The sequence below is a fragment of the Prionailurus bengalensis genome, chromosome B2, assembly GCF_016509475.1.
Source record: "Prionailurus bengalensis isolate Pbe53 chromosome B2, Fcat_Pben_1.1_paternal_pri, whole genome shotgun sequence".
In the NCBI taxonomy this organism is placed as follows: Eukaryota; Metazoa; Chordata; class Mammalia; order Carnivora; family Felidae; genus Prionailurus; species Prionailurus bengalensis.
Genome location: NC_057349.1, coordinates 142,302,733 through 142,324,581, shown reverse-complemented (window position 1 = coordinate 142,324,581; position 21,849 = coordinate 142,302,733). Strand labels below are relative to the sequence as shown.

The window sequence follows — 21,849 nt, the reverse complement described above, 5'->3', positions numbered from 1 at the left end:
AAAAAGATGTACACAGGGGGCACCTGGGTGGCTCAATCAGTTGAGCGCCCGACTTCGGCTCAGGTCATGATCTCAGGGTTCGTGGGTACGAGCTCTGTGTTGGGCTGTGTGCTGACAGCTCAGAGCCTGGAGCCTGCTTAGGATTCTGGGTCTCCCTCTCTTTCTGCCCCTCCCCCACTCGCACTCTGTCTCTTTCTCTCAAAACTAAACATTAAAAAAAAGTTAAAAAAAAAAAGATGCACGTAGTATCCTCCGAGGTAACCACTGAGAAAATAATTTTTAAAATTTAGTGGAAAAGTGAGAGAAATTAAAACAGCATATTGGAAAATGTTTAACGCAAAAGAAAGGCACTAAAGGAGGAACAAACAAGACACATGGAAGACAAATATCAAAATGGCAAATGTAAATCTAACTGGGTCAATAATTATTCAATATAAACGGTGTCAAAACTCTAATCAAAACGCACGGGTTGCGAGACTTGATAAAAAAGCAAGCTCCAACGATGCTGTCAACAAGAGATACAGATTCAAAGACACTAACAGATTCAAAGTAAAAGATGAGAAAAGATATGCCATGCAAACAGTAACTGTAAGGGAACCGGGGTGACTATGTTAACATCAGACAAAACAGATTTTAACACAAGAAATCCCACTAGAGACAAAAAAGCTCATTAGGAAGATATAACAATTACGAACTGTATATATACCAAAGTCCCAGCATGATTTTTTACAAATATCTACAAATGGACTCTTAAATTATTTGGAAAGGCAAAAGAAAAACAGCGTGAAATTATTTTGGAAAAGAACCAAGTTGGAGGATTTATACTACCTGATTTAAAGATTTACTATAGAGCTACATGAATCAAGACACTGTGGTATTGGCAAAAGGATGGACACAAAACAGAAGAGAATACAGCCCAGAAACAAAACCAAATTGGGGCACGTGGGTGGCCCAGTCAGTTAAGCGTTTGACTTCGGCTCAGGTCACGATCTCACGGTTCGTGAGTTCGAGCCCCGCGGGGGGCTCTGTGCTGACAGCTCAGAGCCTGGAGCCTGCTTCGGATTTTGTGTCTTCCCCTCTCTCTCTCTGCCCCACCCCGGCTCATGCTCTGTCTCTGTCTCTCTCTCAAAAGTAAATAAACATTAAAAAAAACATAAAAAAAAAACCCCACCAAATATGCTCAATTGATTTTTGACAAAATGCAAAGGAAATCAACAGAGAAAGAATAGTCTTTCCAACAGGTAGTACCAGAATCACTGGATATCCAGATGCATAACATAAACTTCTACTTCATTATACCTCACATCTTACACAAACACTAACTCAAAATGCACCTGAAACTACACAACCTTCTGAAGAAAACAGCGTGAACTTGGATTAGGCATACAGGTTTTCACCATGATACCTAAAGCACAATCCATAAAAGAGACAATTGGTACTCTGAACTTCATTAAAATTAAAAGCTTTTTGTTATGCGAAAAACACTGTTAAGAGAAAGATAAGCCACACCCGGGGCAAATTATTTGCAGATTATATTATTTCCAGAATGTAAAGAACTCTCAAAATTCAGTAATGAAAAAAACAACCTAATAAGAAATGGGCAAAAGATTCAAACAGACATTTCACCAAAGAAAATATATGGAAGGGAAATGAGCACATGAAAAGATGCTCAACAGTAGTTATAAGGGAAATGCAAATTAAGACCATGATGAAGTACCACTACATACCTAATAGATCGTTAAAATAAAGAAAAACTGACGTTACCAAAAGTGCAAGCAAGGATGTGGGGCTCCTGACACCCTCATCCACTGCTGGCGGGGATTCCGAAACGGTACAGCCACTTTGGAAAACAGTCTGGCAATTTCCTTCCTTCCTCCCTTCCTCCCTTCCTCCCTCCCTCCCTTCCTTCCTTTTAATGCTTATTTCTTTATTTTTGAGGGGGGAGGGGCAGAGAGAGAGAATCCCAAGCAGGCTCCATGCTCAGTGCAGAGCCCAATGCAGGGCTCGATCTCACAACTGCGAGATGGCGGCCTGAGCCGAAATCAAGAGTCGAACGCCTAACCTACTGAGCCGCCCACATACCCCAGTTTGGCAATTTCTTAAACATGAAACATATGCCTGCCAAATGCCCCCGTCATTCCACTCTCAAGTATTCACCCAAGAGAAATGACAACTTACGCTTATACAAAAACCTGCATGTAAATGTTTTCAGCAGCTTTATTTATTATAAATGCCCCAAACTGAAAACCCAAATACCTTTCACGAGTGAATGGAGAAACAAACTATGGAAGTAGCAATAAAAAGAAACTGATGCACACATCTCGCGTGTATCTCAAATGCACAACGCCAAGAGAAAGAAGCCATAATTGAAAGAGTACACACTGTATGCAACCAATTTTTTTGAGGCCCCCCCCCCCAGTTTCATTGATCTGTTCCACTGTTCTTTTAGTTTCTATTTCATTTATTTCTGTTCTGCATTATTTCCTTTTTTCTACTGGTTTTAGACTTCGTTTGTTCTTTTTCTAACTCCTTTAGGAGTAAGGTTGGGTCGTATGAGATTTTTCTTGCTTTCTCAGATAGGTCTATATGCTTCCATTTATAATGACATTCTGGAAAAGGCAAAACTATAGAGACAAAGAACACACCAGTGTTGCCATGGGTTAGAACTGGGGAGAGGGGATGAAGATAAAGGGGCAAGCCCAAGGGAATTTGGGGAGGTGGGGGGACTTCCTGTACCTTGAATGTAGTGGTGGTTATAAGACCATAGTGGTTGTCAAAACTTTTTTTTTTTTTTAATACTTTTTGGTTTTAAGTTTATTTATTTTGAAAGAGAGAGAGCAGGGGAGGGGCAGAGAGAGAGAGAGAGAGAGAGAGAGAGAGAGAGAGAGAATCCCAAGCAAGCTCCACATGGACAGCACAGAACCTGATGTGGGGCTCGAACTCATGAACCGTGAGATCATGACCTGAGCCAAAACCAAGAGTAGGATGCTTAACCGACTAGTCACCCAGGTGTCCCAAAACTCCTAAAACTATACACCAAAAGGAGTTAATTTACTGTATGTACGTTTAAAAATAAACTTAAAAACTACAGGCTGGCCTTTCCTTTAGAAATGACAAGTACAAATAAGCACAACTTTCTTTAGAAAGAAGAGCATTCCGGATCCATACCACAAAAACTCACTACCTCAGAAAGAGTCACCCAAACAGCACGATGGATCAGGACACTTCCTAGATATTAAAATACTTCAAATTTTTCAAATCTCAGTAGAGATTAAATGCTATAGAAGCTAATAAGACTATGAAGAAACAAAGTCTCATCCCTTGGAAAGAAGATGACTCACCTCCTGGGCAGAAGAGACCCAGTGAGCCCGCATGAAGCTGGGCTATACTGAATTCTCCACGTGAGAAAGTGAATTATACCAAGAGTTTAAAACCTACTCCTTGCCTGAAATTAATTAACGAATTAATTAATGCTTACTCCTCCTGAAAAATTTTCTGACGTCACTGGTTTATTTTCAAACTCTGACTTCAGGTATTATTTTGTGCTTGTTAGGATTTCCCTACCAGGTTCCAGAAAACTGGAACGAAGGTCGGGGGGAGGGGGATTTCCGATTCTCCATTTTCAATGAACCTGACTTAGGCTTTCACCAAGTATGTGAGTATACCAGTTTGGCATCGAGGAATAAAACCAGATTTGTTCAATATTATTTCACAGAGAACAAAATCTCTCAACAAACTAAAACTGTTAGCTGTAAGTTCCTCATGGATGGGTTATCAAGGGCACAGAAATATCATGAGATCATCCACTTGGCATTCCTTTCTCTTCCCTCCAGGATGTAAGTGAGAGGGGGGTTTATATAATAATGATCTTGTGGGTATCACAGGCAGGAGGCAAACGAGAGAGGGGACAGATAAAGTGGCTTCTGTGCTTTTCAGTTTCCTCGGCACATGTCCCAGTCAGAGAATCAAAGCTCAACTTTCTTCAGACTGAGCGGCTGTTGCTTTCTTGCTTTCTATGACATCCCTCTGGCTTCGGGCCTGAGCTTTAAAAAAACCAAACCTTAGTTTGGGGGCGGAACTGTGTGGCTCTCTGATGCTTTAAAATAGCACCGAGTTATCGGATTCAGAGAAAACAATGTATTAAAACCTAAAAGATGTGAGAAATCCCCACAGCCTCGAAACAGCTCCTTAGACACCATGAAACCCGTATTGTGCCAATCAAGTTGATAAAGGAGAATGCTAAAATTCAGGGAAACAGACTGAAATTTGAAAACAAGGAGAAAGGCAGAACTGAAGTTTTCAAGGAAATGGATTTAAATTTGAAAAAGGAAAGCTGTGATTTCAAACAATAAGGGTGACAAAAAGGAGGAAGAGTGAGTATCTGGATCGGGCACAGAACCCGGGACACCTCTGCGGGGTGGGGGGCGGGGGGAGGAAGCGACAATCTGCGCCAACCTGGCCGCCCTGACGTGGCCTTCACTCAGCAACCACCCCCCCCACCCCCACCCCAGCTCCAGGAGGGCCCGCTCAGGAGCCACCCAGATGAGGGCCAGGACGGGTCTGTCACCTACTTGGCAATGCAGCCCCCACTCACCCCTCTGCTACCATTTGAAATTTTTGAAAAGTTTTCCAAAAAAAAAAAAAAGAAAGTCACAATCAAAACAACTTCTTTAAAAACAAAACCTTCCATCTCCTCCAACAGTTTCAGAGAAACCTAAATACACAACAAAATACAGCACCAAGTTTTAAGGAGAGTGTAACCGTCTTACCCGAGGTAACGAATTCTGGCTAACGACTAGCTGAGACACATCCTGTGACGTCAAAAGAACAATCTGGAATCAGATTCAAGCGCCTGTTTCGGCGGCATCGAGTGCCTCGGCCATGAGAAAGCACGGAGCGGCACACGGGGACACGTGACACCTGGCAGGCAGGTGGCTTCACCCCAACGCCGCAAGTGCCTGGTGCTGGCTCAGCCATCTGGCTCCCGGAGTCCCCATCCCTCTCCCAGCTCTCCACCTCCGCTCTGGCTGAGTGAGGACTAAACCCTCTCCGGTCTTCCCTGACCTCCAGGAAAGAAGTCCTCCTGCCCAGATTCCACACTTCCTCCCCCCGAGTTCAGGTTAGCCGTTCGGGGTATATGACGTGGAGCCTCTCTGGCACTGACCTTTTAGGCCCTGCTCTCATCTTGGATCCTTCCCTTTCTATTCTTACTAGTTTCATTTAGTTGCAAGTTTTGTGGCCACATTTTAAAACTCATCTCTAGTGAAGTTCCGCCTCTTTACACACTTTTATTCCAAGACAAACATACGGAGTTCTGAGTACTACTATTCCAGGGTCTATACCAGGCTGCAGATTAAAAAAACAAAAAAAACCAAAAACCAGTGACAGTTCTCAAAGCAGAGAGAAACAAATACTCTCTAAGTGCATTTTTACAAGGGGCTTTCAGAGCACTGTGAATTACTGACCGTTTGATCATTTGACCATATTGATATTGATCTTGACCATATTGATCAGTTGAGGCAGGGGGTGTAGGAGAAACAAACAGGAGAAATAGGACACTTTGAATAATTAAGGCAGAGAGTGATGATCAACAGTAAACAAAAACATTTAAATATTATCTGTCACCAAAGTAACGGAGTAAACAACTTTGCAACTTCTTACGTTAATCCTTAGAAGGTCTGTGGCTTCTACAACATCTGATATTTACATACTTCTCATGAAAATAACACAGCTGAACTGCATGACAGGTTTACGTCATTTGGATCATACATTGTTATTTCCATTTCAGGTTGTTTGGAGCATTCCTATTTTCTCAGGTGTCACTTTTCACATTGAAAAAAGTCACGTATTTCTTTTACAGGAAATCATGTAGCAATAAAGACACAATGACCGCTACAACTTAAGATGTGTATGCAAGAACTCAAACAATTTTAGGCAATATTCTCATTAGGTGTTTAGGTAACTTCCAAATATATGTCCAGTATACATGGATGTACAACACTTAGCTACTGTTTCCAAACACATATGTTGTTCTTCTAGAAGATGGAAAATGTCATTACTGATTTCCATTAGGACAGATGCTCTATCTGCAGTCTTGTTACTTGTCATCCTGAGTTGAAGGTCACATGCACTCACCTGTGACTTGTTTATCCGGAAGAGAGGGGATTGGAATGGCTGACCCAAACTTAACCAGGAGACGCTCATATAACCAGTCAAAGTGCTTATACCTGTGGTTTACAGATCGATTAGTGTTCTACAATGCAAGGGAGAGAGAAGAAAACGTTACCAATGCCAACTATAGAAAATGAAGAAAAAAGCAAAGTGTAGCTAGGAATGCAGGCACGATTCTGTTTTTGATAACTCAGATACTCACAGTAGGTGTTAGCTGATATTCAATGTAGCTCTTCAGACCATACATTTTGGAGCCTTTCCTGGGATCTGCTACCACACAGTCAAACGTAGAGGTAGGATAAACCCACATTGGGCCATAATCTCCAACCTACACAATGTTCCAGGGAGAGGTGATTTTGTTACATGCAAAAATAGTCAATATGCTAGATATAAGTCATTCAAGGATTCTTTTTAGGACTAGAGGACTAGAGGTCCTTTGGAGGGTCATTCTTGCTCTTCTCTGAGAAGTTATGTAAACGCTCCCTGTTCCTGATAAGATTATGTATTAAAGAACACACTTGCCAGGACAAACCCTCCTGCTCCCCATGTGGGCATCTCAGGCCACGGAGGAGAGATGTCTGCCTCCCTCTCCTGGGGGAGGGCAGGATGGAACACAGTTTTCCTCTCTCCCGTTCAGGGGTCCTAGTCGTATGTGTTGACGGGCTAGTTTTAAAACATTTCCGATCTGTCACAGACTGATGGTTTTGTGAAATACAAAATTATACACCTGGATGTCTCAACAACATCAAACTGCCATCAAATTCTTTCAAGGCTCACTCTCACGTTCTGCATGTTCAGTCCTCATTCTTTCTAAAGGTGGAAGGAGGAAAAAGTGGGGTGGTGTATCAAAGTTCAGAGGTTATGAGGTCAGGAGGGTGACCAGGGCCCAAACAATCTTACTGGAGGACTAAACGGAAGACCTTGACAAGAGCTACCATGACTCCTTGAGAGGGAGCTCAGATCCAGAAAACTCTCTGAAAGCTGTGGAGCAGGAGCCTCTGGGGAGCGTCTCTCAGTGGCTGAGACCGAGAGAGGTAACTCCGATCAACTAGGGCCCAATATCCAGAGGCTTTTAATTTTCTTAGTGGGTAGAGTTGCTGTGCCTCAAAAGCAAAGAACCACATCTCTGCTTTCTCTCAGTTTTCTGAAGACTTGAAGGCATTTTTCCTCGGCTTCCCTTTTCATGCCAGGAGCCTGCCTGGGCAGGCCCGCCTACAGGGTTCAGGGGCCGTTTCTACCTACAACCTATGGGTCCCTTAGCTCCGTTCCAACCCTTCTGGGCTTGTGATAAAGTCCCTTTTGAGGATCTGAGGGGCAGGGCCGTGGGCTCCAGTCCTGTGGAATTTTAAATTTAACGAAAAAACAAAATAATGTATGTTCAGAAGTTACATAAAAAAAATCTGAAGAAAAAATTTAAAAATTAAAATAATCTCTAACCACTCAGAAGGTAATTACCCCAAATTTGCTTTGCGGGAAAGGGATAAAAGGGGCTCTTGGTTGCAGCCCTTCTTTCTCAAGTTTCTAGGATTTCAAGCTTTTCAAAGATGTAGGAACACAATAAAAATAAATCCAATGATCAGTTTTGCAGTTCTATCAAGTTTCCCAGGACCCAGAGATTATAGAATGAGACCAGGTGTTTCCACCTCCTGTTGTTGGGCCTACGGTGATCACACCCAAGGCCCCCACTCCCACCTCCATCCCTGTCCTACAGTTACTAGGTTAAGTCCATAGGATCAAAAGACAGCCAGAGTTCTCTTTTCCAGAAGTTAGATAATGCTTAGACAGAGAATCTATCAGCAGTCAACATTTGGGTGAAACCAGAGAGCCCGTGTCACATTATGTAATAATCAAGTTATTCTTTGAGAGAGATTCTTAATGGTGTCACCAACTCCCAGTTTTTATTTGCTAGCTCCTTATTGTGACCTGACAGCTGGTTTATTGGAAGAAAAAGCTAACTGTCACCAGTGCAGTAGAAAGAACATTTTATTTTGATAATATGCTTGTACTTTGCCAGGGCAGAGACCTAAATATCTGGATTAGGATTTGTTAGCTAAATATATAGGGCTGGTAGAAAGACAGTATATAAAAGATACTTCAAGACACTTTAGAGGAAAAAAATTACTGAACAAAAATATGCTGTAGGTGCTGCTGGTTCAATTACTAATAGCCTTAAAAGTAAAAATAAAATATACCTAAACAACTTAATGACAGGCATTAATGTATGCTAAATATTTTTAGTATTCTTACAATACTAATACATATTGTCAGTTACCTGGAGCATTAGATGTGTTAAAAATAGCTTCCAAAAGACTAATAACCCTCTAGGCTTTCAAGCATTATAAAAGAGCTTAATTAGAAACGAAGCAAGCAAACAAAAGTGAATGAACTTACAATGATAGGAATTTTCTCTTTGGGTTTTGCTAGTTGCTTGGCCAACAAATACTGTTCCATACCAGGTTTTGCAAATCCGGGAAATCTGATCATGAAGATAAATGCCCGTGAGTCTTACGTGTTTCCTGAGAGGAACTCTCCAACTCTTGTCCACATTTACTTAATACAACAGTTTTAACCTTGTTCTGTCTTTCACATGTACCAGGACTAGGAAACTGTGGTAAATGAAACCTAATGTAATCAGATTGTTCAATGGCCAATTAGTCATTTAATTAAGCTTTATCTGGTCAGAGAACAGTTTGACTCCAGAAGGTGTGATATTTATGGGTACTCTATTTGCTTAACTGGATCTGAAACACTCTATCACCCCACAAAGAGTGAAGGGCAGCCTAGAAAAACGTCCCCCAGGGCACAGGAGGAGAAGGTACCGAGAACAGCCATCTGAGTTGAACACATGGGCCAGTGGCCACATGCCAGCATTTTTATATCCAAATTAAAGCTGCCTTTTGACATATTCCCTCAAGGAAGCCACAATTATCCCAAAGAAGCTGTCGCTGTCCATAAGTACTTGTGCCATTTCCTTTTGGATTATCTTCAGACCTGGTTTAGGGGACACAAAAGAAAACCGGTCTCCTTAGTAAAGAGACTCCACACACATTCTAAAATTGGAGAAACACTGGAATAAACATATAGCCATCCAAAGTGCTACTTTTTTTTTAAAGATTTGTTTTTATTTTTATTTTAAGAGGTTTCTTTCTTTTTTTTTTTTTTAATGTTTATTTTTGAAAGGGGATGGGGAGGGGCAGAGAGATGGAGACAGCAGCGAGCCCGACGTGGGGCTCAAACTCACCAACTGTGAGACAGACATGGCCTGAGCTCAAGTTGGACACTTAACCGACTGAGCCACCCAGGCACCTCCCCCACCCCTCCCCCGCCCGCCAAAGTGCTAAAGAGGGCAAGATTGATTTGGGTTTCAGAAATGTTTTTAATAAGCAGGAAAAAAAGACCCTCAGAAAGCAAAATACCTATAGTAGGAAAAGAAGTATTATTTCTATAAAAAACCAACTACATTACTTCTATTTCACTCAAATACCAAATTAAAGGCCAACATGCTGGTCTCAGGGGCCTGTCTTTTCCTTCATCTTCAAAGGACCTACCTCTATCCTCTTTTCCCTAAGACATCCTTTAAACATAGCTCATACAAGAGAGAACAAAGAGGGGTCTAGGAGCTGGATGGCCTTGGGTTCGAATTCCAACTCCAACAATTAAAAGCTATGTGACCTTTAGAGCTCCCGTCTCCTTGGGTGAAGAATGAGACCAATATGACCTGCCTTTAAGATGATAAGGGAATTAAATGTAAGAGTTATATAAAGAGCCTCACAAATATACTCATAAATTAAAGTTATTTCTAACTATGCCATCATCTCTTTGAAAGTATTCCCTACAGCCTCTGGTACAGCTAGCTCTCTCTGTGCTTCTTCAACATTCTGAGCATACTTCTGCTATACAATTTATCACACTTAATTGCCACCATCCATTTACACATTACAGGCGACCGGAAGCACCTTGGAGAAGGTATTTGTATTTCCAGGACCCAGAGGAGTTGTGGGAAAAATACACTAAGTACTTAATGAACTAATGGACTCATCTGGAATAGTTCTATTTAAAAAAATTTTTTTAATGTTTATTTGTTTTTGATAGAGCACGAGTAGGGGAGGGGCAGAGAGAAGGAGAGACACAGAATCAGAAGTCAGCTCCAGGTTCCGAACTGTCAGCACAGAGCCTGACACAGAGCTCGAACTCATGGACCACAAGATCATGACCTGAGCTAAAGTTGGATGCTCAACCGACTGAGCCACCCAGGGGCCCCTGGAACGGTTTCATTAAAACAACCTATGCTTCCGCTAGAAAATACTGATGGAAAAATTGAGGAAGTCACAGAGTGGCAATTCCTTGACTGTAAGCTTCTGGGTGCAGAGTCTCATTTCACACTTCCTTTGGTATTCTTAGGGATCACAGCAACACTCTAGGGCCGACTCACTTAATACTTACCGAACAGCAGTGCCATTTACTAATTCTCTGAGTGTTATCAAGATAGATTCTTATAATGCCCAAGTACACTTACATTTCTATTCTCCTTCTCTAGTGTAAGGTTCATGTTCCAGGACTGGAATACAGCTATCATATAAAATGGATTAACTCCTGAAAAATGCTAATACTTTAAAAAGTTTTACAACTGTTATAAGTGAGCCCTTCATACGTGAGTCAAGTTAAATAAAAAAAACACACAGGATCTTAAACAGCTCTCAGCACCAGAGACAGAGAGAGAGAGAGGGAGGCCTCAGAGGTTCAGGTGCAAATGAGGACTCCTCTGATTTGGTTTCAACCTGAACTGAAATTTTAGAGCAGAGAGCATTTTAAATTAAAGCCAGCCCCTTCACTTCAGAGATGAGGAAACGGAGGTTCAAACAGGTCACCCGTCTTCCCCAAGATCACTTGGAAGAGGGGAGCCAGGGCAAACAGAAACAGGGACCCGGACATGAGACAGAACCTCACTGACTAGCCAGGCACACTCGGCCACACATTTGTTGTAGAGTTTGTGCTTCCTCACTGTCCAAGGGGGGCTTACATGGCAGCAAAACGGGTTTAAATGCACTTGTATTTAGGTTTAAAGAACAGACTAATTCATGTCACTGCGGACCACACTGAGAACTTCCTATTCCACCAAAGGAAACAGCACATAGTCAATACGAATGACTAAGTTTATTATGTGTGCAATGGAGCCTGAAAATACATACTGGAAGAAACTGGAGAGAGAAGTAGGAAGAATGTGTGGCTAGAAGACAGCTCATTTAATCATCTGATGCTACTTAGATATACTAAGGGGAACCTGCACAACTCATATGCAGATCTAGACCTAGATCGTGACATCTAGAAATACAGCAAACATTATGTTTACAACTTTTTCCAGATACGGATTAACATTCCTTCCTAGCAGCTTTGAATCATGGACTTGGAGCATTGAGAAAAAGTGGTCGTAATTTTAGAAAAACTGTATTAAACACACTACTATAAGAAGAGTATTTGAAGATCCTTCTGGAAGTCAGAAATTCTGTCTCCTTCGAGCTACACTGTGAACTACAGACTTATCCAGAACTCTCCCCCAGGAAATCCCAGGGCGCTATGGCCGTATTCCCCTCCTTCCCAGATGCTTTCCTGTTGGGCACGGTGTCTACAAGTACTGTTCCAACACTTTTTTTTTCTTCTTAAATCTAAGAGAAGTCTACGTGAAAACAAAGTCCTGAAACATATTAGGCAAGTAGTTGAGAGACTGAGGGACCGACTAGGATCCTGATTAGACCACTTGGCACCTGTGTGAGCTTGGACAGTTACTTAACCTCTCTGGGCGTCAGTTTTTCCCACAGAAAAACAGAGATTACATGTACCACAGAGGGAGATGGGGGTCACCCAGTGCGTACAAACCACGTTGCACAATGGCCGGCACACAGTAAGTGATCAACAAATGGTAAAACATTTAAAAGAGAGTTACTATTATTAATATGATTATATTTAGCTTTCCTGTGACATCAGCAATAAGAACTTAATGTGTCACAGAGCTGACAAAGATAAAAGATGGTATTTGGCAGATGGTTAAATACAACAACTATTTCACTTTACAGTGAATAAACTTATTTACTTTACATATATATATTTATAATATATATATGAATATAACATATACACATATAATGTATATATTTAAAGTGAGTAAAATTTTTTTTTCTTTAAAGAAGCTAAAGCTGAGATCCAAATCACCACCCCACACTTCACCCCCTTTCAGATCGCTGAAAAGAGGAAAGCCTCCTTGGATCTCCTGTCTGTTTCCGCATGGAGTTCACGGTGCCAAAGCCCTTCACACCTACTTGTTAAGTGGCAGCTTCATAGAGGAGGAACCAGCCCGGCTGTTGCCTCGCTGAGCAGCCCCTGCCTCTGCTGACTCTGAATCCTTGAAGTAGGGGGCGGCTGCCTTGGGGTCGTCCCAGTCTTCGTCCCAGTCATCGTCATCACCCGCGGTTGCTAGGGGTGGGCACAGAAGATCCCCAGGGAAGAAAAGCAAAATACAAATGCAATGACTTAATTTTCTGAGAGTAACTATGGACAGGATCTACGTTAACCAATTAAAGAACAGGAGACAAGGGTGTAGCACAGGATTATAATGCAGACCGGAGCAAAGGCTCTAGTTGGGTTTAAAGCTCCAATTGTGGATTCTGCCTTTTAGTGCAATGGACAAGTTAGAAACGAGGCTGTCCCTCCAAGTAACTCCAGACAGATGCAGACTGAGAGCGGCTCCGAGGTGTGTACCCAGGGCAAGGCCCACACACAGATAAATCTCGCCTTATAAACTTGCAGATAAGCATCGAATACCTTCTCAGTCACGAATACCGGGGAGTGTGGGGGAGGGGGGCCGGGGGGGGGAATGACAGATCTTTGGAAAGAAATTAATATGAACGATAACACGGGAAAGGGAGAGAGGAGCAGGGTGGGAGTGGAGGGGGAAGGGATGGAGAAGAAACAAGACAAAAGGGAAGTGGCAGTACCAGGAGCCTCATATCCTAACAGTGACCTCTGTCAGGCTTTCCCTTCCTTCCTGCTCCTAGTCTGGGCTTCTGTCTCCCACCCTGAGAGCCTCAGGTATCCTGGGATCTCTGCCCTAGCGGTGCCAATGGGAGAAGCCAAGAGACAAATGCCAAAACGAAGAAAGGCACTGAATGCACCGGGAGGATCTGGGCCGAGTACAGAGCCAGGAGTTAGCTGTTGGGTCGCAGCCCGAGCCCGTGTCTCCCGCACCTGCCAACAGCCCAGCCCCGGCTGCCAGCAGGAGCCTGCCCGCCACCCCCGTGCTTCCTGCGCATGGGTTCCCTGCCACTAGCACATTCGTACGCCATGTGACGTGCTCAGACAGGGGCCGTAAGATAATGAGGGGCAGATCTCTTTTTATTTAATTTCAGAAAGACATAAATACCCTTTTTCTTAATTCCTGAATTGTTTCCCCTTCTATAAATTCCTCTTTTGCCTCTGTATTTCCATTAAGGCCTGGGAGTCAAATGAGTAGTTAAGGAAAAAGAAAACAGGCAAGTCAGAGGTTATAAACCAGCAAGTGACAAATTATACTCACTCTGTATATGCAGTTGTTTTGGCCCAAAGTTTTAAAGCAAATGTGTATCAGTTGCTAAGATTCTGGAGTGGGAAGATGCCATTAAAAAACTGAGATTTCCTGTCTCTCTGGGGGACCAGGAGCACGAGCTGGGTCTCCTGCAGTGGCAATCGAGCCAACGGCGACAGGAGGCGTGCCCTTCCATCTCCAGCAGCCACTGGGCCATTCTGTTCTGCTTTACAAACCCTGCAAGCATTCGTGACTCCATGACAGATGACAAAGACGGAACTAAAGATTATAATTAACGACTACCCACATTTGGCTCCAGAAATCTAGGTTTGCTATTAGTGAGTAAGAGCATTTGAGAGCACTCCTTTGATTAAATTCTATTTTTAACTGGGATGCTGTCACCAGTCCCCTTACGGGTGGGCCCGATCACCAGCAGGGCCCTCTTCCTCACCTGGTCCTTGGTAGGCCTGGGGGTGACCAAAGGCAGTGTCCCAGTTATTGGAGGTGTTTCTTTGGGCCGCGGCCCCCTCTGGCTTGGCTCCCCAGCCATCCGTGCTGTCCCAGTTTCCAGATTTGGAAGAACTCCAGGCTGACCAGGGGTCATTGCCACTGCTGACCTGTTGTTAGGGGTAAAAAAAAAAAGAGAAAGAATATTTATGACTTCTTGAAAACATTACTCAATTCAGTAGGAATTACATAATAATGAATACAACAGGGGTGCTGAAAAAGTTGACATAAATTTAAAACAATTTTAAATTTAAATAAATAAATTCAAATAATAATTTACATTTATTTTTAATGTTTATTTATTTTTGAGAGACAGAGAGAGAGACAGAGTGCAAGTGGGGGAGGGGCAAACAGAGAAGGAGACACAGAATCCGAAGCAGGCTCCAGGCTCCGAGCTGTCAGCACAGAGCCTGATGCAGGTCACAAACCCACGAACCGCGAGATCATGACGTGAGCTGAAATTAGACACTTCACTGACTGAGCCACCCAGGTGCCCCTAAATAATACATTTTACATTTAAATAGATGAGGAAAACACAAAAAGCAGCATCAACCTTTTTTTTTTTTTTTGATGTTAACCTTTTGCCATATTTGCTTAGGAACTTGACAACCAGGAACAAGGAACTATGAGACACAGCGGCTGTCTACTCCCTTTCTTCTTCCTTCCCTGTCCCTCCTGCCCCATTCGCCTCCTCCCCGCCCCCACCCCCAGCAACTACCTTTCTGAATGTGTATTCATTTCTGCCCACGGTTTTATACTTCCACTACTTACTAATTACATTGTAAATAACTTATGTTTTAAAAACTGACCTACACAACATTACATTGTACGTATCTCTTTGTAGGTTCTTTTTTTTTTCCCCACTTAAATCATGTTTTTGAGATTATACAAGCTGATGAGGTTCTGTTTTACTCCCGTTAGCAATTTTAGAGCAAATCTGTTGTATTTTTGACTAGGTTCTTATTTTTATTTGAAAAAGTAATACCTTCCCAGTAAAAAAAAACAAACAAACAAAAAACCTCAAAAACAATAAAAGGATATGCAATTTAATAAATATACCTGCCACTTAAGCTGCCATTCTTTCTGGACAACTATTACTAATCAGTTCCTTATGGATACTTAATCAAATATCCCACCCACAGAGATCCTTTTTGTTTTTAAAATTTTTTTAAAGTTTATTCTTTTTTTTTTTTTTTAATTTTTTTTTTTTTTCAACGTCCATTCATTTCTGGGACAGAGAGAGACAGAGCACGAACGGGGGAGGGGCAGAGAGAGAGGGAGACACAGAATCGGAAACAGGCTCCAGGCTCCGAGCCATCAGCCCAGAGCCCGACGCGGGGCTCGAACTCACGGAGCGCAAGATCGTGACCTGGCTGAAGTCGGACGCCCAACCGACTGCGCCACCCAGGCGCCCCAAGTTTATTCATTTTTGAGAGAGAGAGAGACAGAGTGTGAACAGGGGAGGGGGAGGGGGAGAGGGAGGGGGAGAGAGAGAGAGACAGACAGACAGACAGACAGACAGACAGAATCCAAAGCAGGCTCCAGGTTCCGAGTGGTCAGCACAGAGCCCGACACGGAGCTCGAACTCACGAACCGTGAGATGATGACCTGAGCTGAAGTCGGACGCTTAACCGACTGAGCCACCCAGGCACCGCTCCTTTTTGTTTTTAAGCATACAAGTGGGCCCAAATGATACTTTGTGTTCTGTACTTGTGTTTGTCTCCTTCATTTAATGGCCTGAAACGTTCTCCGAGGTCCATCAGCACGAACGGGTGACGTGGCTCTTCTACGCGGCTCCAGGAAGTTCCGCTGCAGTTTTCCCCCAGTTGAACCGGCATGTGCTGATGCTCACATGTCGTACTTTCAGTGTTCAGCTACTGCAAACAACCCCGCCATGCACATGCTTGTACATCTTTTCCCGTGTGTCCCATACGTCTCTGTGAAATTCCCAGGAGATTAATTTCTGGGCTAATGAATGTGCTTCTTCAGCTGACAGACTGTGTCAAATTCTTTCCCAAAGAGATCGTACAGTTATGTTCCTCTGTTCCTATGACTTGCTGATGGGTTCTGCCTTGCATAACAGGGGGCTACCATGCTCCAAAATTATTTTTAAACTTTGTTTTTTCCTGTCCTCTCTTTAAGTCATTTTATAGTTCAGTTATTAATAGCATATACTTTGGAACAGGCAACGCATGGCACCTGATCTCAGGGAGTATTACGGTAAGAGAATGGCGGCCCATCTCCCACACGGCCCCATCCGCTCGGGGCAGCCACGGTGCCGTGCGTTTTATTTCCTTGGTTTACACACCTTTTAAATCTTCGACTTGGAATTTACTTTGATGGAGGAAATAATATAGGAATCTGACTTAATTTTATCTTTAAAAAAAATTTTTTTTTAATGTTTATTTTTGACAGAGAAAGAGAGAGAGAGAGAGAGAGAGAGAGAGAGAGAGAGAGCGCATGAGTGGGGGAGGGACAGAGAGAGAGAGGGAGACACAGAATCCGAAGCAGGCTCCAGGCTCTGAGCTGGCAGCACAGAGCCCGACACGGGGCTCGAACTCACACACTGCGAGATCATGACCGGAGCCGAAGTCGGACGCTCAACCGACTGAGCCACCCAGGTGCAACTGACTTAATTTTATCTTGTAGTCAGTCTGTTGGTCTGATACCATTTAATGAAAAATCCAACTTCCCCTCACTGATTTGAAATGTCTCCTTTATCACATCCTGGACTTGGACCTATCTCTGGGCTCCCTCTTGTACCCTGGGAGTCCATCTGTGCAACTACCAAGTGACCTGGGAGCCCAGATAGAAAACCACTCGTACTTTATCATAAAGCTTTTATTTTTACACACGAACTTTAGCATCAGCTTAATGTTTTAAAACTAAAACAATCTAAACTTTTGCATCAGGATGTAAAGTTTTGAAAAACATGTTGGTTTTCATTTGAATCACCTTAAACTTACAAATAAATTCAGGGAAAACAGTGCCTTAAAAAAAATAACTTCAGTATTGAATCTGTTTATCTAGGAATGTGGAATAGCAAATTTTCACTCTTCTTGAGTCTTTTTTCTCACATAAAAAAAAATTGGTGTTTAAAAAAAAAAAGAAAGAAAAAAAAGAAAGAAAGAGAGGGGGATTTGCAAGAAAGTTACCCGAACTGTGTGATATACCTAATATTCTAGAATACTACTCTGGTTGGCCTTTTTTAAATTCTCTACTGACAGGGGGTGGGGGGTGGGGTGGAGAATAACTGCCCGTCAACACACCAGAAGCATTATAAAAAATGGAGTGTATGTTTTACATGCAGAAATACGATTCCATTCAAACACCTCCTATACTTTCAAGAAAAAAACACAAAGTTACTAGTGGTTTTGTTCTAAGTCAAATATTAACAGCAGAAAGACATTTCATCCATACACCTGTGAATACACAGCTTCCATGGGGATACTCAAGAGCCACTCTAGTGGATTCTGTAAATGAAGGCAGTCATGCTAAAGGGCCCGACAAGCAGACTTCATTTAAGAGAATCCCTTCCTCCCATGGTTTTAAGGGAGGGTGTTCTAGTAGGCCATATACACTCTGTGCCCTCTAAACTCTAAACTATGAGGTTTTATTTTCAGAATAAGAACTTCAAAAAGTACAGAAAGCTTGGATAGTCAGATGGCAGTAAGTACAGGCATTCATTTGTTTAATATATCTATCAGTTCCTGAATGGGTAGGCCCCACCGTGGAATGACAGGCCAAGGGCAGCGTGGTCAGGGGCATTGGTTCTGGTCAGGCTGCCGGGCTGAAATTCTGCCTCTACCTCTTTCCAGCCAGGAAACCTCAGGCTAGAATTTGAAACCAGGCAGGTGGCCTCAGATTCAGAAAGACTGATGGCAACTACATGAAGTGAACTAAAAAGAAACAGAGGGTTACAAAGTAGGACAGCAAGTGCGAGAGCTCAGCTTTGCCATGACCCTGAGACCGTAATGATAGCGAAGAAAGATTTTCATCAACAGTGAGGCAACAGTCAGATGTGAACTGTTCAGAGCAAGCATCCTAAAAAAAAAAAGACAGTTCTTTTTAGAACTACTTTGTTTAAATAAAAACACTAATTCGAAAAGATACAGGCACCCCTATGTTCAGTGAAGCATTATTTACAACAGCTGAGATACGGAAGCATCCCAAGTGTCCATCAACTGATGAATGGATAAAAGAACACACACACACACACACACACACACACACACACACACACACGAGAATATTACTCAGCCACAAAAAAGAATGATCTTGCCATCTGAACAACATGGATGGACCTAGAAAGTATAATGCCAAGTGAAATAAGTCAGAGAAAGACAAATACTGCATGAATTTACTCATATGTGGAATTTAAGGGAACAAAAACAACAAAAAAACAATGAACAGAGGGGGAAAAAATCAAACAAAAAAACAGACTCCGAAGTACAAAGAACTGATCATCACCAGAGGGGAGGTGGGGGGGGGGGAGGATGGGTGCAGGAGGTAAAGGGGATCAAGAGGTCACTTACGATGAGCACTGGAAACATACAGAATTGCTGAATCATTATACTGTACACCCGACACTAAAACAACACTTCACGCTAATTACGCTTTCATTAAAAAACAAATCAATGAAATGTTAAAAAAGTTTAATTATGGCCAAAATATATAAAACTGCTTTGTGTATAAACTGCTTGGAGTAATCTATCGTTTGGTTCCATATGATGATCTTAGCTCCTACCTATGTTGTGAAATCCTTGTCGGCAAATCTAGTAACTGTTTAGCTTTGTTCTCTGTTATTTTTCCTGACATTCCCTCTTCCTGTTTCAAGGTGACTCCTGCTGATAAATCTTTCAAAACCTGGCCCACTGGAAATCTTTCCAGCTTCAATCATGGACTCCTCTGTCTCTATCACCGACTTCTCTCTCAGATGACCGGTACTGACCACCAGGCTCCTCCTCTAATACCACACAGTCTGCCTCTTTCCATCTTTCTCTGAACCCACCTCCCCACGCTTTGTCCTCTGACGTCTCTGCTTTCAATCGCCAACACCCCTTGGGTCCCCCAACCACAGGCATTTGGCCAAACAACCCATCCTGTTCCTGACCCGAGGTTTCAAACCTTCTGCCTCTTCTCTTTCTTCCTGCCTTCCTTCCCTCTCTCCTGCGTGGCAAGGTCTTTATCCTCTTCCTCCCCTGCTTTTTTTTTTTTTATGAATATTATACCTATTAATCCTAATGACAAGTATTACTATTCCCAGTATACGGACGAAGATGCAACAGTGAGGCTTCTGTGCCAGCAAGAGTGTGTTTTGTCTCCTGAGAGAGAAATGTGTATCATATCCAAGACTCTTCTATTAGATATGCCTTGGAGACTGATTTTTTTTTAATATGAAATTTATTGTCAAACTGGTTTCCATACAACACCCCGTGCTCATCCCAACAGGTGCCCTCCTCAATGCCCACCACCCACTTTCCCCTCTCCCCCAACCCCCATCAACCCTCAGTTTGTTCTCTGTATTTAAGAGTCTCTTATAGTTTGCCTCCCTCCCTCTCCGGAACTCTTTTTTTTCCCCCTTCCCTTCTCCCATGGTCTTCTGTTAAGTTTCTCAAGATCTACATATGAATGAAAACATACGGTATCTGTCTTTCTCTGACTGACTTATTTCACTGAGCATAATACCCTCCAGTTCCATCCATGTTGCTGCAAATGGCAGGATTTCATTCTTCCTCATTGCCAAGTAGTATTCCATTGTATATATAAACCACAACTTCTTTATCCATTCATCAGTTGATGAACATGTAAGCGCTTTCCATAATTTGGCTACTGTTGAAAGTGCTGCTTAAACATTGGGGTACAAGTGCCCTATGCATCAGCACTCCTGTATCCCTTGGGTCAATTCCTAGCGGTGCTATTGCTGGGTCATACCTCCCCTGCTCTTTATGGTACCAAACACCTCCCGACTCTGTCAACCACAAGATTAAGAACCCCCCATTAGTTCTCTCTGCCCAGGGAGTAAATTCCAAGCTCCTTAGTCTGTCAGTCAGGACTTAACTTTTCCTTGGTCGCAACCCCATTCTCATTACTCACCACTGACCTGCTTTATGCTTCGACCTTCAGGTTCCCAAGCTTCCCTGCACTCTTGCCCCGCTCACGCTATACTCTCTATCTGCATACAAAGCCTTCTTCCTCAGCTTCCCAAATTATGTCAAAGTCCTGGCCCATGTACGACCCCGGCCTCAGAGCCTGCTGGCCTCACGTTCTCCCAAAGTCAGTCTTCTACTGGAGTTATTTCATATCAGTTGCTCACTCCCTGTAGTAATTCATGGGCATAAGGCCTTTTTTTTTTTTTAATATTTTTTAATGTATTTTATTTATTTTGAGACAGAGACAGCACAAGCAGTGGAGGGGCAGAGAGAGAGAGAGAGAGAGAGAGAGAGAGACAGAGACAGAGAGAGAGAATCCCAAGTAGGCTCTGCACTGTCAGCACAGAGCCCCACTAGGACCTCTATCTAATGAACCTTGAGATCATGACTTGAGCCGGAATCAGGAGTCGGATGTTTAACCAACTGAGCCACCCATGTCCCAAAGCCTGTCTTTTTAAAAAAAAAAAAACAAAACATTTCCCCCAAAAGATTCTCAAAATGTCTTACATAAAGTGGCAAAAACTCACAAAAAAAATTTTTTTTTTTTTTTTACTTAAAGTGGTTAATGTTTTTTTTTAATGCTTTTGTCACTGGCTTTTCAAAAAATGCATGACGTTCTTGATCATTTGTAGCAAATACATATTATTCTTGGCAGACACCTAATCTTCATAACATTATCATTTTTTTTTTTTCACAAAGAAGGAAATCAGATTTCCCTTATGTTCAGTGACTTCAGTCTTTTCAAGGAAAACAACCTGCTGTGGTTGATCACAGGATGAATAATTTTCAGCACGTGACACTACCATACTCTTAAAATAGCAACGCCTTCCGAGTTATAAATGCAGTTATCAGCCCACTGCAGAAAAGTTGGAAGACAGACAGGCATAGGTGGACAAAGGGGTGGGCACGTGTGTTTGATAAAGCAAGAATAGTAAAATGTTAATGGTAAAATCTAAAAGGTGAAAACATGATTATTCACTATGAAATTCATTTAACTTTTCTATGCGTGAACTTTTAACAAAATGCTGGAAAATCCAACACACAAAATTTGTTCACATAATCATTCTGCCTTCTGAATTCCAGTAGGGTGTATGCAGGGGATCCAGAGAAGGGCTGTGTCCCTCAGGGCCACCAGTGATCTCCTGTTGCCTATAAACATGGGGCCTGGCATGTAGTAAGTTCTCAATAAATTATTTGTTAATTAGCATGCTCCCAAAGCATGTTTGCCTGAATCTCTATCATGAACACATTTTAATCTGCCTTGCACTAGAACTGGCTGACATGTCTGAGGCTCTCCCAGCCCCCACTCCAATGAAATTAAAATGCTTCTTATGGCCAGGAGCAATGTACTCAACATATTTGCTGATCTAAATTTAACAGGTACCTTATCCTCATAAGACAAGTAGAGAAATCCATTTATATTGGCCTTATGTCATGAGACATTTAAATGTATCCACTGGAAGG

General features: G+C 42.5%; 1 protein-coding gene across 2 annotated transcripts in view; it reads right to left on the bottom strand.

Moving 5' to 3' along the window:
* SNX9 (sorting nexin 9) overlaps window positions 1-21,849 on the bottom strand; it is a 126,588-nt gene that overhangs the window by 27,599 nt on the left and 77,140 nt on the right. For both annotated transcript variants that reach the window (XM_043593111.1, XM_043593113.1), the window contains 5 exons: window positions 14,178-14,343; window positions 12,486-12,639; window positions 8,563-8,647; window positions 6,374-6,499; window positions 6,136-6,253 (listed from right to left, as the gene is read on the bottom strand). In XM_043593111.1, the coding sequence (XP_043449046.1) occupies window positions 6,136-6,253; window positions 6,374-6,499; window positions 8,563-8,647; window positions 12,486-12,639; window positions 14,178-14,343 (649 nt within the window). The remainder of the gene's footprint in view (window positions 1-6,135; window positions 6,254-6,373; window positions 6,500-8,562; window positions 8,648-12,485; window positions 12,640-14,177; window positions 14,344-21,849) is intronic.